This window comes from Garra rufa, chromosome 21 (assembly GCF_049309525.1).
Source record: "Garra rufa chromosome 21, GarRuf1.0, whole genome shotgun sequence".
Taxonomy (NCBI): Eukaryota; Metazoa; Chordata; class Actinopteri; order Cypriniformes; family Cyprinidae; genus Garra; species Garra rufa.
The window spans coordinates 6,676,523-6,695,796 of NC_133381.1; the positions used below are offsets into that span (position 1 = coordinate 6,676,523).

Consider the following 19,274-nt stretch of genomic DNA (forward strand, 5'->3'; position numbering starts at 1 on the left):
CTTCTAAACACACTTCATTACAGGCTCTGGAGCAGTGGATCAAACTCATGCCAGATTTAGTCTTTGTGGGACTCAGTGCTCGAAAACATTCAGTGATTAGCTTGATTAGCTTAGTCTTGAGCTCAACATATTGTAGGGGGATAATTTCCCTGTTGCTTCCAAATCCTCATAGCCATTTAATAGAAATTTTAAGAATATGATGACCAAACGTTTTTCTCACAAAGAAATGTTTATTAAACAGCAAATCGGTATATTAGAATTATTTCTGAAGGATCATGTGTGCTGAAAATGTAGCTTTAATCACAGGAATAAAATGCATTTTAAAAAAGAACCTTGTGAACCCTTGTATATAATATGCATTTTAAAATATATTCAATTAACAACTATTTTATATAGTAAAAATATATCAGGCTTGGTGAGCAGAAGATACTTTTTTAAAAAACATAAAAAAAATCACACTTTTGTCTGAATATAATATTTTTTTTCAATATATGTGACCCTGGACCACAAAACCAGTCATAGGTCCTTTTTCGTTTTTTAATTGAGATTAATACATACTCTGACATTTGGCTAAGATCTAAAAACTAAGGGTGACAAAAAAACTAAATATTGAGAAAATCGTCTTTAACCTCCTAGGGCTTAGTGGCTCTTATGTCCACAATCGTATTCACTGCTGAATTGGTGGTGTTATGGACACGTATGGGGGTACTTACACTGCCATCTGGTGGTGTCAGAAGAGAAAAAAACTTTACATAGAAATTTCAAGATGGGGGCAAACACATCTGAAAAGTCAGGCAGCCACACCAGACCAAAACGTCCACATAGCAAAAAATCTAATAAAATGTAATTGTTGATTCTTGTTGAGTTACACATAATAGTGTTGTATGATTAATATGGCATGCTAATTTGACAATTTTTTGTAACAGTAAAGATTTACTATGCTGCTAAACTTGATGTACACATATGTGGACAATGGGACTAAACTTTGTTGAAAATGTGAAAATGTTAACAAAAAATATAACTGTAAAAACGTAGTTTGAAAAGAATTTTTTAGAAAACATCAATTAACAGTAGTTTACAACAGTGTAAATTGACATTGCATGTGTGATAAATAACTTAACATTGATTTTTATTTGTTGAAAATGTAAAAAATGTTTGCAAAAAATGTAGTTTGGGAAGAATTTGTTAGAAAACATCAATGTACAATAGTTTTTAACAGTTTAAATTGACATTGCATGTGTGATAAATTACTTTACAATAATTTGTATTACTTTAAAATGTAAAACAGTTAACAAAAAATATAGTTTGGGAAGAATTTGTTAAAAAACATGACTTTTCTTTTGTTTACAACAGCGTAAATTGATATTGCATGAGTGAAAAATAACTTTGCATTGATTTTAATTTGTTGAAAATGTAAAAATGTTGTTTTGGAAGAATTTAATGGAAAGCATCAATTTACTATAGATTACAACAGTATAATCTCTCTTTGCATGCATGATAAATAACTTTGCATTGATTTTTGTTTGATAAAATGTAACAAAAAAAGTAACTGTAAAAGCCTATTTTGGGAAGAATTTGTTAGAAAACATCAATTTACAGTAGTTTACAACAGTATAAATTGACATTGCATGTGTGCTAAATAAATATACACTGATTTTTATTTGTTGAAAATGTAGAAATGTTAGCAAAAAATTAACAGTGAAAACGTAGTTTGGGAAGAATTTGAAGAAGTTGAGTTATATATGCAACAGTTATGCAACAGTAACAATAAAAAATATTCAGGCACATTTCTCAGGTTGTAAATAGAGATTAGCACTTTATTACACAATGGTGTCTTGACTTTTTTCTGTGGATACAGGCCGAGTGGACATCATTTTTTTCAAAAAGAGCATCATGTTCAAAGATAATATCTGGTTATTATCTTAATTGGTTCCTCCTAACCCCAAATAGCTAGAAGAAATCTAAAATTCAAGCCAAAACAAAGCTGGAGGTTAAAGTTCAAATGAAGTTCTTAGCAATGCATATTACTAATCAAAAATTAGGTTTTGATATATTTACAGTAGAACATTTACATTACATTACATCTTTACTTAATAGCCTAATGATTTTTGGTAAAGAAATAATAATATGAATTTAAAAAAAGTATTTTGACCCATGCAAAGTATTATTGGCCATTGCTACAAATATATCTGTGATACTTAAAACTGGTTTTGTGGTCCAGGGTCAGATATATTGTGAATTTTGTATTTGTTGTTTCCCTTTCTATGTTGTTTCCTATTTTGTTTTATATATGTACACCTATAATATGAAAAACATATGAAAAAAATGAAAACATAACTCAGAAATATAAAATTACTTATTTTATTTTTTAGAAAACACATCAAACAGGCAATTTCAAATGCCTACATTTCATAAATAGTTAGATTTTCAAGTGCTCAGTGGGGATTTGCAACATGTGAATCTCAGTTCAATAACTCTAAGACATTTCATTTGAATAATAATTTCACCTCTCATTTGAGAGCAAACCATAAGACAGTCTCAGACTGGAGGGATTTTATCCATGGAGCAGCCACACTTCTCAACAATCATATTAGGGAACTCTGCCACCTCGATTTCAGTGTAATCTCCCTTTTTCACCAGGTACATCATGGGCAGCGGTGCGCTCTCCATCACCGCACAGGTCCTCTGCCCATATCCATAATAACCACGTTTGGGCTGCTTGCATCCTCCAGCGCATCTGAAGGCCTGGTACCCAGCTGGCTCAATGATCCAGTACTGAGTCCAGGTCAGTTCACGGAAATTGATGAAATGCTCCTCTCTGCAGCATTTGCTGCTGTTTGGACTGGAGTTACAGTTCCCCTGAGATCTGTTGACATTAAAATAGGATTTTAGCTGAGGAATATATGATTGACAAGTCATGCAAATTAAATAAGCTGCAGTTTAATAACAACACTCACCCATATTCGTCCAGGTTTAGGGTGTAAAACACAAGTTCAGGTGCACCCATATCTTTCTCCAGGGTGTTTTCTTTTGGATCCTGTGTGGCGAAGCGCACTCTTTTGGCCATTTCAGCTGCGTAGCTACCAGGTCTCTCTCCTTCAGTCCACACCTCCAGATGCAAAGGTGTTTTCTTTTGGGATTTAGACCAGTAATGAATGGCCTGAGTCACGTCAAAGCTCCTCCAGCCGGACTCATGAATAGGAACCAGTCTATAAAAGAGTGAACATGGACATTTAAGTTCCTATTCATGCAATATAACATGATATATGTGCATTTATTTATGTTTTTATTGTATTTTGGGTATCTGATGTACCTTGAGTCAATGAGTGATGTTCTGTTGGAGCCATTTCCAAGCACTTCCACCCAGTAGATGCTCACTCTGGCGTTGTTAATGGGTCTGTGGTGACGCCTCTCAGGTTTGGATGGATTCTGTGCAGCTGTTTGGAAAAGTTTCAGTTCGGCCATTGTGACTTCTGTGTTTTCTTGCAATCTGGCCTCCATGTCGAACACAAGACGCTGACGGGTTGTGTCGGAGTACTTGATTTCTCCTGTTATATCTGTCAAAAAAAAAAAAAAAACACATTCGATTTTTATTTTATGACAGATGCACTGCAAAAAATTAAATATGCTAGCTTTTTTCATATTAGGCATAATAGTTAAAAACAAAACTTGCTATGATGTTATGAATTGTAACTTTGACAGCATTTTAAAGCACAAAGCAATTAATTAAAAATAATATAAATGGTAAAATTAGTTAATTAGTTGCAACAGTTAATATGAATACAATGATTACTTTCACAGCAATTTGTAAATGTTAATAGTGTTAGTTCATGATACCAAATACAGTATCTAGTATTAAAATATAGAATATTATGTACAGATTTGTTACAGTTTTTTTAACGTTAATTGCATTTTGCAAATGTACATGATCGGTTTAATCTATTTTAAATAATTGTTACACTATTTATGATTGCATTTTATTTATTTATTATTTCTAAAGTGTACACTACCAGTCTAAAGTTTTTGAACAGTAAGATTTTTCATGTTTTTTTTTAAAGAAGTCTCTTCTGCTCACCAAGCCTGCATTTATTTGATCCAAAGTACAGCAAAAACAGTACATTTTTAAAATATTTTTACTGTTTGAAATAACTGTTTTCTATTTGCATATATTTTAAAATGTAATTTATATAATTTCAAAGCTGAAAAAACATGACAACAATGTTCTATAATATAATAATAATAATATATATATATATATATATATATATATATATATACTGTATATATTCTATGACACATAGTGTGTAATAATAAAAAATAAATGCTGATCTTTTGATCTTTCTATTCATCAAAGAATACTGAAAAAATATGCTGAACTGTTTTAAATATTGAAAATAATAATAAAAAAATTCTTGAACAACAAATCAGCATATTAGAATGATTTCTGAAGCATCACGTGATACTGAAGAGTGGTGTAATGATGCTGAAAATGTAGCTTTGATCACAGGAATAAATTACATTTGAAAATATATTCAAATAGAAAGCAGTTATTTTAAATAGTAAAAATATTTCGAAATTTTACTGTTTTTGCTGTATTTTGAATCAAATAAATGCAGGATTGGAGAGCAGAAGAGAGACTTCTTTTAAAAAAACATATTTAAAATCTTTTGACTCATAGTGTACATTAACTAATAATAAAATATACACAATGTGTATGATTTTTAAACTTTGCAAATGTAACCCACCTGCATTTCCTTGGATTCCTCTAAGAATTCCCGCCAGGCTTGGCAGGGATCTCCTCCTGCGCTTGTGATGGAGTTTCAGCATAGACATATATTTGTTCTTAATGTGAGCTGGGATGACTAGATTGTCCAAATCTCTCTTCTGAATCCTGGGGAGTTCGGTTAGTCCAAGTTTTTGAAGCATGGCCTGCTTCATATCCTCATGGTCGAATCCCTCGGTGAATGAGATCACTGTGGCGCAAATGAACAGCTGGATGAGAAGAGCCATGCTTGATGCAGTGATGCCAGTGTCCCTCTCCTGATTGAATGAATGACTCTCTGAGTCTCTGAGGGTTTATATACAGTTGACACCCCCCTCCCCTCCCCACGTCGTCTGGCTCTTCGCACCTCTAACAAAGAGGAGACAACCTAAAAAAGACACCCTTCAAAGCCATGTCCCAATTAGGCCATCTATTGTAGCTCATGACTTTAATTTTTTAGATGCATCTTAAATAAGTTCATTATATGTTTGTATGTATTTATATCTTTGTTTGTTTTAAAAAAAATTATATATATATGTGTTTTTTTGTGAATAAAATGTAGCTTTTATTTATTTATTCTGCAGCTAATACAATGTTTAGAATGCAATTTAATGCATGGTTCAGTTATTTGTTGCATTTTTAAACTTTTTTTCTACCTGTTTTTCTGTTTATGCACTTCTACTTTCCAGCTTTAACCATCTTTGGTAAAAGCAGCAGTGTATTTGGCAGGGCAGAAGTAAGAGGAAAGTGTATTGAGAAATGCCTACCCCTGCTGTCCTATGAGGGAGAGTCATTATTCCACAAACAGAGGCAGTAAATCCAGGAGTGTGTTCAGGGATGTATATTGGAGGGAGTTTCTCAAGGGGGTGATTATCTGTTACTATTGCAGGACTGCTCAGACCTCTTCTGTCCTGCCAACCTGGGACTAAACTTACCCCAGTCTGTGTATTGTGTATTGGGGCCGCAGGTTGTCCTGGGATGTCAGACAATGACGGCACAGGAACGGCTGATGACGGATCACGTCACGTCAGACAGCTAAGCAAATTTACTTGCTACACAGCCACGTTTTCATGGTAATCGTGTTATTATGTGACGCTGTTTGTCAGGATGGGCAAGACAAGTATAATCCAATGTTTACGAATCAACATGCCTATTATTATTCCAAATGAAGTCAATAGCACTAGAGATAAGCCACGTTTTCTCTAACATAAATTTAAGACCAAAAATTCATACAGAACTGGGAAAAAAAGAGATTTTTAAAACCTTTTTATTAATTTTTGTGCCAAGTCAAAAACGAAACAAATAAATAATAATAAATAAGTAAATTTAAAAAAATCTAAGAAACAAAACAAAAAAACAAACTGGATATTTGAAAAAAACTCCAGCCATGTTTGCAATAAAACATACACACACACAAAAAATAAATAAAATTAATACCTAAAATTCATATAGAACCTGTTAAAAATGATTTTTGAAACATTTTTATTAATTTTGTGTGTAATTAAAATAATAATGATAATAATAATAATTAAATAAATAAAAATCTGAAAACCAAACTGGATATTTAAAAAAAAAAAAAAAACTCCAGCCATGTTTGTAATAAAATACAATAACAAAATTAAGACCTAAATTTCATATAGAACCTTTAAAAAAATTGTAAACCTTTTTGGTAATTTTTGTGTAATTAAACTAATAATAATTAAATAAATAAAAATCTGTGAACCAAACTGGATATTTGAAAAAAAAAAAAAAACTCCAGCCATGTTTGCAATAAAATACATTAAAAAAATAAAATAAGACCTTAAAATTCATATAGAACCTTTTAAAAAATGATTTTGAAACCTTTTTTATTAATTTTTGTGTGTAATTTAAAAATAAATAATAATAATAATAACTAAATAAATAAAAATCTGAAAACCAAACTGGATATTTGAAAAAAAAAAGCCATGTTTGTAATAAAACAAAATAAAAATAAAATTACAAATATACAAATAAACATTTAATTATATTTATGTATTTATGTAGCAGTTCAGTTCAGCAGTTTTAAGATTGCATTTATTATTTTAAAGTTGTTCATTTAATATTTCTAAAAAAAAAAATGAATGTATTTTTGTGAAGAAAATTTAGCTTTTATTTATTTGTAATGCAACTAATACATTTTTTAAAATGTAATTGCTGTTCTACAAGCTGACATAACAACTTTAAAAAGTAATCAGAATTTGTTGTAAAGACTTGTTAAAAATGCAGAATGTATGTGTTTACACAATTGCATCCCTGTCAAATTTTTCACCTGCATCTTATAAATGTTTCATTAAAGACAGTGACAATTTGACATTTGACAAATGAATAAAGATAGAAAGATAGAAGTTTATAGTAATGTTATTTTACAAATATTTATGTAGACTAATATAAATGTACTTAATGCCTTAGATCATTTTAATAAATATCATTCAGATCTTTTGTAACTTCTTATTTTTATTTTTAAAACCTCTAAAACCTTGTCACAAAAATGAAGTATTTTTATTATTATTATTATTATTATTATTATTATTATTATAAGTAGTAGTAGTAGTTTTTATTTATTAGACCATTATACTTATTTTTTTGGACTGTGGTAGTATTAGATTTTATTAAATGTAGGGTTGTCAAACAATTAATCGTGATTAATCAAATCAAAAATAAAAGTTTATGTTTACGCACTATATGTGTGTATTTACTGTGTATAATTATTATGTATGTATATATAAATACACACACATACATGTATATGTTTTAAAAAATATATATATTTATACTTGTATATAATTTAGATTATATACAAATATAAACATTTTATATATGAATCTAAAATATTTTTTGCTTAATACATACATGTATGTGTGTATTTACATACATAATATGTAAACATAAACTTATAATAATACTTCATTTCAGTATATTACGTTTTTTTTTTGTGGTATATTCTAAACTTTCTGTCATTGTAAGATATTTCATGAGACAGTCCAGTTAAAATTGTATTGGGTTTAATGTTTTGAATACACACCATTATAACAAAAGATCTTAGGCCTGAGACTTTCAATGCCTCATTAAAGCCAAACTATTATTTCTAGCTATAGACGCTTGTTTTTGAGGGTGGGGTGTTGCGATTGACTTTCTTTGATTTCTCCATGCTGCAGATTCTAGCACATCAATTAATTAGATGATCTAGACTGAAAGTGGTATTTCTCATTTTCGAATTGCATATGAAAAGGGATCAGAAGGATTAAACCAACAATAACACTGACCTGTATTTTAGCCCTTTTAATCAAGAGCCCTCAATAAACACAAAAGGTGTTAATGATGAGCGTTATAGAAGCTGTTCACTGAAACCAGCCCAGCTGCACACATCACATGTGCTCGATGTTTACTGCTATGATGGAGGGCTTTATTTGATCCACTATCAAGACTAATAGAAATCAAATTAAGCTATTCAGCCAGACAAACTGTTAATACACAGTCTGCTTTGACTGTCCTTGCTTGAAAACACAGTTTGCCATAAATTCGGTTCGTTCATTCATTCTCTTCAGAATGAATTCTATGCAGTCGAATTGAAAAGTTGTAAATGAATCACTGAAATGGCCAATAGGCGACGCTGCTTTACCAGGTCTTCGCAAAAAACGATTCTTAAACTGTCTGGATTTTTTCAACCCCAAGGGGGAGCTCTGGTGTTTGCAGAATTGACACCGCACATTTATGCATATAGAGTCAACAGCGTCACATTATTATATAGTTTTCATAATTATATCATTGGAACATATTTCATTTAATCGACTTTCATGTATGTTATTTCATCTCAGTTTCAGGTTCAGTTTTATTTCCTTCAATGTGGTTGAAAAAGTGACTGCAGCTTGGCAACACTTCTGTGTTTTAGGGCAGAAGTAAAGTTAACTTTTTAAAATTAAGTTAATTTTAGTTAATTTTGTTACATTGTATACTTATTGTACTTGGAAGTTCACATATGATACTTTTCAGTACTTTTCATTTCATAAACATTTTTATAAATTGTCAAATATGCCCTACATAATTTAGAGTTTAAAATATAAGTTACTAAATAAAATATAAATAAATAAAATAAAGGTAAACATTAATTAAGGATAAAAAACAGTAACATTTTTAATCATTATATAATAAAAAAAGGTGTTTTCTATTTTAATATACATTTTAAAATTTAATTTATTCCTGTGATTTCAGAGCTGAATTTTTAGCATCAATACTCCAGTCACATGATCTTTCCGAAATGTCTTTATGAACAATTTAAAGCATTCTTGATAAATTGATGAAAATGTATTTATTTCTATAATTTCTCTCCCCCCAAATGAAAATGGTACTGACTCCATATTATTATTATTATTATTATTATTATTATTATTATTATCATTATTATTATTATTATGTTGAAAACAGTCAAGTAGAATTTGTCAGGTTTCTTTGAAGTTCAGAAGAACAGTGTTTATTAGCTTTTTATTTCAGATAAATGCTGATCTTTGGATCTTTCTATTCATAAAGAATCCTGAGAAATGTACTGTACAATTTTTTACTTTAAAACATTGATAACAATAATGTTTCTTGGACAGCAAATCTATCTGTCTTCAGACAGACACTTATACTTGAAGTAATGATGCAGAAAAATGTATCTTTGATCACAGGAATAAATTACATTTTAAAATACACTCAAATAGAAAGCAGTTACTTTAAATAGTGAAAATATTTCACAATATTACTTCTTTTGCTGTACTTTGTACTTTGGCTTGGTGAGCAGAAAAACATAAAAAAATCTTACTGTTCAAAAACTTTTGACTGGTAGTGTATATAACCATACTTAATACCACAAAAATAATCTTAAAAATGAAAGTGTGAACACATGTGACCCCAACCTGCCCCACCCCCTCCATAAACCCCACCCCCATTCCTAAATTTTCTGCTTAAGCAAAACAGCTGTTACAGACCTGTATATTTATGTTTCTGTCTGTATACCTGTTTGTTTATGAATGCACATTTTTGTTTTTGTTTATGCATGTGTATGTTTATATCTGTGTCTGTTTTTATGTGTTTTGAACGTCTGTCCATATCCGTTTATATATGCATGTGTGTTTGTGTATATTTTATATTTTTTATTTGTATGTTATTTGTTTAAAGTGTATGAGATTATCTATATATGTATGTATGTATGTTTATAGGCATGTGAATGTCTATATATGCATGTAAATATGCATGTAGCCTGTGTATGTTTATTTTGATGTGTGTGTGTGTGTGTGTGTGTGTGTGTGTGTGTGTGTGTGTGTGTGTGTGTGTGTGTGACAGAGAGAGAGAGAGAGAGAGAGAGAGAGAGAGAGAGACTGACTCTAGTCGCCATGTTTCTCCTCATCATTCCTGTATCACACTCAGCGGCGGCGGGCAGATGAGAGAGAATCACCCCGTCACCCCGCATCCACACCTCCACCATCACCATCCTCCTCCTCCTCTTCATCTTCACCCCATCATCATCATCTGACGGACTTCATCCCGCCGGCAGGACTTACTTTTAAAGGAATTATTCTTGGGAAAAGGACTATGGAAAACTAAGCGACACTCAATCGGTGCCTTTGGGGAACTTCGCTAAACTCACTTTTTCCGGACATAAACATATTTTATCCATCTTTTCCACACACTTAACGCCTAAATATCACATTTGGGGGGCGTGTCATGTTATTCCTGTTTGTTCTGAGGAAAATTCTCTTTGAGGACGAGCTAAAATCTGTTAGCCTGCTAGCCAAACGTCTTTATTAGCCGGATCATTAGCATCAGTTTATTTTAACCCGTTAAAGTTGAACAGACTGGGTTTTTTTAACAGTCTATATACGTGACATGTTTTGACACTAGTAGTTGTTAATATTAATACGCGATTTTTTGTATTTATGTAAGAGAAAACCAGTTGGGATACATTGTGTCGCGGGAATGTTGTTAGCTCGTTAGCTTGAGTAGCTAGAGAAAAGGCACTTAAATGTAAGTTAATATTTACAAGACGCAAGAGATAAATGACAGTTTTAAACCAAACTGTAAGGTCTTTTTGGATAAATGTATTAAATTGTTAATTTTCTTTTCTATCATTTGGTGGTTTGTTGATTTAAGTACATTAAAAGATGTAGTGAAAAGTTTTATTTGCTATGACATAAATTAGTTTTGAGTTTACTGCAGTTTTTGTGACTGCATTTTACTGTGATGATGAGTGGGTTATATTTATAGCGATATACAGATCCCCTCCAAAGAGTTCTCGCGTATCTGAATCAATTTTAATAACATTACACTACATTTTTTTGGACTGACATTCGTTTTGAATCATGTCTGGAGAAGTGCGTTTGAAAAAGCTGGAAAAACTGATCCTGGATGGTCCTGTCCATTCCAATGGACAGTGTTTTAGTGTGGAAAGTCTTCTGGATGTTCTCATCTGCCTTTACGATGAGTGCATCAACTCCCCACTCAGAAGAGAGAAGAATGTTGCTGAGTTTTTGGAATGGGGTGAGTATAATGATTTAAAAACATGTTTCCTAAATCAATGCATTTAATGTTTAAACCGTATTAAATGAATGTATTTCGTGCCCAGGCCATTTCAAATCAATGTATTTAATGTTTAAACCCAATCAAATCAATGCATTTCATGTTTAAGCCACCTTAAAGCAATGCATTTCATGTTTAACCCATATTAAACTAATGCATTCTATGTTCAAGCCATCTTAAACCAATGCATTTCATGGTTAACCCATAGTAAACCAATGCATTGTATGTTTAAACCCTATTAAATCAATGCATGTCATGCACAGGCCATTTTACATCAGTGCAGTTAATGTTTAAACCTGATTAAATCAATGCATTTCATGTTTAAGCTATCTTAAACCAATGTATTTCATGCTTAACCCCTAGTAAACAAATGCATTTTATGTTTAAAACCTATTAAACCAATGCATTTCATGTTTAACCCACGGTAAACCAATGCATTTTATGTTTAACCTATATCAAATCAGTGCATTTCACGCTGAGGCTGTCATAAACCAGTGCATTTCATGTTTAACCCATAGAAAAACCAATGCACTTTATGTTAAACCCATATCAAACCAATGCATTTTATGTTTAACCCATATCAAATCAATGCATTTCATCTTGATGCTTTCTTAAACCAGTTCATTTTTACGTTTAACCTGTAGTAAACCAATACATTTTATGATTAACTCATATCAAACCAATGCATTTCATGTTTAACCCATAGTAAACCAATGCATTTTATGTTTAACCCATATCAAATCAATGCATTTCATCTTGATGCTTTCTTAAACCAGTTCATTTTTACGTTTAACCTGTAGTAAACCAATACATTTTATGTTTAACCCATAGTAAACCAATGCATTTTATTTTTAACCCATATCAAATCAATGCATTTCATGCTGAGGCTGTCTTAAGCCAGTGCATTTCATGTTTAACCTATAGTAAACCAATCATTTTATGTTAAACCCATATCAAATCAATGCAATTTGTTTAATGCATTATAAAGTCATTGGATTTATTGATTAAATCATCTTTTTCTGGCACCAAACCTAAGTTCAGTGATGTTCGGGTTTTAAAGTAATCATAAATAAGCATATATCACTAAAGTTCTTGCAACAAATGTCTTTAAGCCACATTTGGCAGCACTAAATCATAGGTGTGTGTGTGTGTGTGTGTACAGCCCTAGAAAAGTCAAGTAGCGACATGCTGTTAAATTCTGAGCCGTCATACCAGCATGTTGAGCATGGCGCATAGATTGAAATAAACCTCAGAAAGGGAGTTTATGTCATTAGAATTTGATTAAACAGTGTCAAAAACCATTTTGATTTATAAGTACACACGTGCTATCGAATGTCTTGAAGGGTTAGTTAAAAAGTACTGAAAGAAATCCACTTTTGCCTGTGGCAAAGTGTTCTGACACTAAAGGTTGTGCTATTCACTGTCATGGTAATTGATCAAACTGGTTCCCTATAGGAAAGGCTATGGCTGTATGTGAATAAGGTAGAAAAAGACCCTAGGCTATACGGTGTCATTCTCTATGAATAACAACACTGCTGACGTCTGAAATGTGAAATCTCCCCCTTTTGTGTTATACAGAGGATTTTTCCAAGCATGGTATATGACGTTGACTTGTGAAGTTGTAAATGTATTAAAGGCATAGTTCACCCGAAAATGAAAATTCACCCTCAGGCCATACAATAATAATAATAATAATAATATGTTTAATTTTTATAGCGCCTTTCAAGAACCCAAGGTCACTTTTACAAAATAATACAAGCAAAAAACAACAACAACAAAACAACCAATTGGCAAACAAGATGCATCAGAAAAGCAGAGGGGACATTCAGACAAGCAAGTGTTGACAACAAGGAACCATAGATAATTAACAACAGAAAGTCTAGCAACTTTATGATGAACTTCAATTATGTCAAGAAAATACAAGATGTAGATGAATTAGTTTCTTCATGGGAACAGATTTGAAGAGATTTAGCATTACATCAAATGGTACATTAATGCGGTGAATGGGTGCCGACAGAATGAGAGTCCAAACAGCTGATAAAAACACAGTAATTCAGCAAATCTGCATGTTTATAATAAACAAATCATTGATATGTTTATAACTTTTAAGTGTTGTTGAAAGATCCATAATGTTGCTTCCTCCAGTATAAAAGTCATTTCGCCTGAATCGAGGGAGAATTATGCACAGGTCAAGCACTGTTTACATGCAAAACAGTCTGAAACCATTCTAAATAAACAAGTTGGTGGATTTTGATGTGAAGGACAACAGTGGATTAACTTTGAACTGGAGGAAGTGTTATGGATTATGGAATCACATTTTGGCCAGAAGCAACAGTTTAAAGTTAAAACACCTTAATGATGGATTTGTTGCTTATAAACACAGCTTTTCTCTTCACAAGACATTAACTGATGGACTGGAGGTGTGTGGCTTATTGTGATGTTTTAATCAGTTGTTTAGACACTCATTCTTACGGCACCCATTCACTGCAGAGAATCCATTGGTGATCAAGTGCTGTAATGCTACTTTTCTTCAACTCATCTACATCTTGATTGGCCTGAGGGTGAATGCATTTTCCACAAATGATCAATTTTGCATGAACTAATCCTTTAATAACTGCTGGGGAGTATTATGAAGTGACCATCATGTGACTAAATGTAACTGAACATATACAGTGCAGTAGGAGAAGTAGTTGCATTGTTTGAGTGTGTTTAATCAGGGGCCTCCTGACCCAGCTTAACTAAAGAATATGACTTTAAACTCGTTACGTTTTTAGGTTGAGCAGGAAATGACTGGAGCGCTACATCACATTCTGCCGTGAATGAACATAGTGTGCTGTTTGTTTGTTTATTTTGCGGCCTGCCTTGCAGCTACTCTGAATGCTCTGAATTGTAAACATTCCTTCCCTGGAAACAGAAGTCTTGATGCATGCAGTATATACCGAACAAATGTGGCAGAGCTTGAGCATAATAAACATCCATTATAACACAATAATATAAAAACTAGATTGTATTTGTTAATTCATTTCTTCTTGTCAATCTTAGTATAGAAGAGCTTTTCAAGATTCTTTTGCATGTATTCTTCAGGGCTTGGCTAGTGCATTGTTGCAATAATGAAAGTGATTGGTTTAAAACTTCAATTCTTCATTTTAAAATGCTGTAAACAACTCTCTCTGTCGCATTAGGCTAAAATGATCCCTACACACCTTTCAGCCACAGGCTGGGTGAAGACGATGCCAGGACAAGCTTGAACTCGTGCCCAGATCATCAGCCAGATTTGCGTTATCTTTGTCAGGGTCCTGAGACCGCCACATGCTTCAGATGGGATGCTTTAATTTAGTTGTCTTGACAGCTGACAGCTGACAGTTTTAGAGATTGGTGCATGCAATATCCATCATACCAGACGTCATGGTTTGATTTACTAAGTCTAGATGAGAAATGCATAATGCGTTATGTTGAAATGTTCCTGTTGGGGTTGCATAGTCTAGTCTAGTCTGGGCTGGTAGCTGAAAGCTTGTAGGTTTAAACCCTACAAGCTGCACTCTTGAGGAAAACGTTAACCTCAGGTTACCTCAAATATGGCATGAAGGTATTAAAATGTATAATGTGCAAAACTGTTTGTACGAGAAAAAGTATCCATTGATATCTTGATTATGTTCATAATGTTATATGAGGTGTATCTGATCAGCAACTTTGCACATTTTTTCTTTGCACACATTTACCAATGCTTGTTCGGTGTGCAAATGTGTTCCCATTTGTGTTTTTGACATTATGACATAACAGTTTTGTTGCATTTTTCGTTTACTGATGTGCATGTTAACCCTCAAAGCCAGTTTGCAATAGTTATTAGGGATTGTTTGTACTTTTAACCACATCTAATTAGTAATTAGTGCTAATTTCATGCTCTCTCTGCTTTCTCTGCTTATTTGAAAGAGGCCTGAAGACTTTTATTTTAAGCTCATTGTAGGAATGTGCAAGTCACAGGTGCTGTTCAGGTTTAAAAGAAAAGGCTGACTCGGTGAACGGTGACTAACAAGTATCCTCTGGTATTTGCAGAAGTCCTTCTGTGTAGTGAGTTTCTCTGGACAGCTGGTTTAAATTGACAGCCTAGGCGTTTTTTTTTTTGTGGTTGTGCTGTCACAGCCCTAACATCATCTGCTTTTCTAGCGTTCTAGCTTTCATATGGGCTGGATAAGTTTATTTATGCAGGTTGGGTTTGCTTTCAGGTAAAACCGGTCTCATATTTCGGGATTAGGTTTGTATTAACTTGGGAGGTTTCTCTTATTCAAAGGTTAAATCCTCCTCATCACAAGATTTTCCTTTATATTCTGTACTTATTTGTATCTGTATTATAGCAAGTCAACACTTGTTTAGGATTGTCATGCACTGTGATTGGCAAGTCCAATATGATTTTAGGGATGGAAATAATCTTGTTGTTTGTCTTGAATGGATTGGGTTTAGGACCAGACTTGTTCCTCCATTGTTATTTGATCTCCCGCAGATGTAAGCACTAGTAGTTGTTTTTTTACAGAGTTAAAATTTGTTTATATCTTATGTTTGGAGATCATGTTGTTTTTGTCTTACCTAATATTATGTTCTTGTTTTTTTTTTTTTTTTTTTTAACACGATTCACAAATCACACCCTTAATTCTTACATTTTTAAGGTAAACCCTGTAATCATTGCATTAACTTGCGTTACACATTAAATCCGCATCTTCAGGTTCTTTTGACTTGGAAAATGTCGGATTTGTTACGTTTGTTTATTGATTTCAGAACTTTAACTAGTGCTTTTCTAGTTATTTTTGTACCTTGATCATGTTATTTCAGTTGAACTACACTTGAGGTCAAAAGTTTACATACACCTTGCATAATCCGCAATATGTTAATTATTTTACCAAAGTAAGAGGGATCATAGAAAATGCATTTTTTATTTAGTACTGACCTGAATAAGATATTTCACATAAAAGATACATATAGTCCACAAGAGAAAATAAGTTTTTCTAAAAAATGACCCTTTTCAAAAGTTTACATATGCTTTATTCTTAATACTGTGTTGTCACCTGAATGATCCACAGCTTTGCTTTTTTTGTTTAGTAAGTTGTTCATGAGTCCCTTGTTTGTCCTGAACATTTAAACTGCCTGCTTTTCTTCAGAAAAGTCCTTCAGGTTCCTCAAATTCTTTGTTTTTTTTAGCATTTGTGTGTATTTATACCCTTTCCAACATTGACTGTATGATTTTGGGATCCATCTTTTCACACTGAGGACAACTGAGGGACTCATATGCGACTAATTTGAAGATCAGAGTAAATTTAACTATTTTTATCTATTTTTAAACATTGTGTAGCTTCTGAAGGGCAGTGCTTACTGAAAAAATATAATATTTAGGCAAAATAAGAAAAATGTACACCTTCATTCTGTTCAAACATTGACACCCCTGGCTTTTGATGCATTGTTTTCTTTCTGAAGCATCAGTGAGCATTTAAACCTTCTGAAAAAGTTGCGTAAGAGTCCCTCAGTTGTCCTCAGTTGAAAAGATGGATCAAGGTGTATGTAAACCTTTGACCTCAACTGTATGTCCTCAATGAATAGTATCATGCATATGAAGTAACACTACAAGAAATTGAATGAGGCCTAAAGAGGTCTGACTATTTATTCTACGTCTGGCGTTTGTGTCATGCAGACATTTCACAGCGAAAATGCTGTGATGTTTGAGTTGAGCAGAGCAGGTTTGAACACGGCACGCGCTCATGAGTATATCTGAGGTCTGGCTTTAAGCGCTTCTTTCCCTCTATGGAAATCGTGTTTTAATGATCCTGCCAGTGTCTTTGCCTTTATATGGTCTCCTAATGCGGGTCTCTTGGGTATTGCTGGAGATAGATGGTGTGGTTCATTTGATTTGCAGCTCTGTGTCCTCGTACGCTGGAGACGGTGACAGTGATATATACACAATGAGCTTTCTGCATTCAAATCTTTAATGAACACGGCCCGTGCCTGCTGCAGTTGTTTTGGACACTTTGGAAACCGTGTAGGTTCTTCTTAGGAAGGCTTGACCTTTAAACTGTGCTTTATAAATAGACTTTATACACTTTCCCTGTTTGATGTATTGGAGGCCATGGTGGCAGTTCCAGGTGGTCTGTTTTCCATCTGTTTCTAATGCCCTGTAAAAGGATGCCTGACACAGTGGTAACATTTGATATTCACGGCATTGTTTACATGGAATCTCGCTCATATCCACAAAGGTATGTGTGTAGATTTCATATCAACAACTCGGTCGCCTGACATTTTGGCTGGTGGTACTCGTCCTGTGCAGCTTGAGCAGGAAATGTTCGGTCTTGTTTGGTACATATTAGGTCGTCCATTTTAGAGGACATAATTTTCATTGTGATATTGCGACAAAGCTTCAAGTGTGTGTTGATAAACTGATTTGCTTGGCAGAGATTGATAATCTGATCATTTTGACTGATTATGTTTAGTTTTCAATTGCATTTTATGTGCTCTTATTACATTGTGCTTAATATTTACATGAGCCAAAAGCCGCCCTGCTTTTTGGAAATTGCCATTGGACGATTTCACTATTCTTAACCAGCTGAATCAACAAGTAATAAGGAACTTGACATTTTGATTGTCATTTTGTTTCTTTTTCTATTATGATTTTTTAGGTAGTTCCAGTGAAGCCATTTGATCCATATTAAGCCACTGTAGTTTTTTTCTCATTTTCATACTCATTGTGATTTATGTGTCACTAAAATATTATTGTATTGCAATTAGGATGAGTTAAATAATTTGACCCAATGATAATTCAATGATCAGAGGTTAAAAAATAGCATCCAAACCAGATCTTCAAACCACTAGGCCACACCAGCCATGAACTAATGTTGCCTTCTGTCATTTTTCAGCATGTTAGTTACGTGTTTAGAACCTCTTGATGTTTGTTAGTTAAGAAACGACACGCTTTAGCCAAAGGCATGACAGTAAATACACATCTTAGTCAGGTGATTTTAACAGGGACGTGGAATCTGGAGCTGCGTGTTTGACGAGAGCTCAGGTATACAATATTTTCTCTGGTTGTTTCCATAGAAGTTTGGCAGAACCATTACTGAAGGATTTTCTTGTTTCAAAATGCTTTTGAGTTTGTCTCTCACCCATAGAAACAAATTGGATTGGATAATCTCTTAACATTTAAAATGAGTAACAACAATATTGTTGCTTGCTTAGTAGGTGTTGATATGTAAAAATGGACTGCCATATGTTATCTACTTATGGTTTTGGCATCATAGTAGGGCTGGGCGATTAATCGAAAAATAATCGAAATCGACATTCAGAACCTATAATCGTTAAAATTTTTCCAGGAAGATTATTTCAATTACTTTCCCTTTAAAAAACACAAGCACTCCGTTCCGTTATTCCGCCGACATGTCGATGGAGAGCTTAAACAGTATTTATACAGTAAAAAGTATTTACAGGATATACAAGGGTAATTTTATTTAGAGGAGATACTGCTTATTTTCTACTTTTAATATGAAAAACATTGAAAATTATTTATTTTGTTTCCAAAAGTGCAAGTTATTTATTTTCACTAATTTAAGAAAAATGTTACTTTTCGTTTTAAGCAATCCTTGCTTTAATTTCAGTTGTTCAACACTGATGTTCAATAAATAATCATAGATCGTAGATAGTGTGTTTCCTTCAATTATTTTAAAATCAAGTAATGCACCCTTCATCCAAAAATCTCTCGCTTGTAATATGTGAACATATTTACTGTACAAAACTTGTCAGTGAACTATGAGGGCAAAAAAATAAATATTATATAAATATAATTAAATATAATTTTATTAATAAATAAAATAATCGTTCATTAATCGTAATCGGGTTAAAATGTTCAATTAATCGAGATTTTGATTCTAAGCCAAATTGCCCAGCCCTACATCATAGCCATTATAAT

The 19,274-nt window shown here is 32.9% G+C and overlaps 2 protein-coding genes across 2 annotated transcripts in view; one reads left to right on the plus strand and one right to left on the minus strand.

The window, feature by feature from the left end:
• Window positions 1–2,391: 2,391 nt before the first annotated feature.
• Window positions 2,392–5,030, minus strand: lft2 (lefty2). Its single transcript, XM_073827599.1, has 4 exons — window positions 4,746–5,030; window positions 3,314–3,557; window positions 2,958–3,209; window positions 2,392–2,866 (listed from the first exon to the last, which is right to left on the minus strand). Exons 1-4 carry the CDS (start codon window positions 5,008–5,010, stop codon window positions 2,539–2,541), a joined length of 1,089 nt encoding a protein of 362 aa, XP_073683700.1. The 5' UTR covers window positions 5,011–5,030; the 3' UTR covers window positions 2,392–2,538.
• Window positions 5,031–11,118: 6,088 nt separating this feature from the next.
• The window catches only part of LOC141295298 (serine/threonine-protein kinase MRCK alpha-like), a 72,653-nt gene continuing 64,497 nt past the window's right edge, over window positions 11,119–19,274 (plus strand). The window contains exon 1 of the mRNA XM_073826508.1: window positions 11,119–11,296. Within this exon, the coding sequence (XP_073682609.1) occupies window positions 11,119–11,296 (178 nt within the window). The remainder of the gene's footprint in view (window positions 11,297–19,274) is intronic.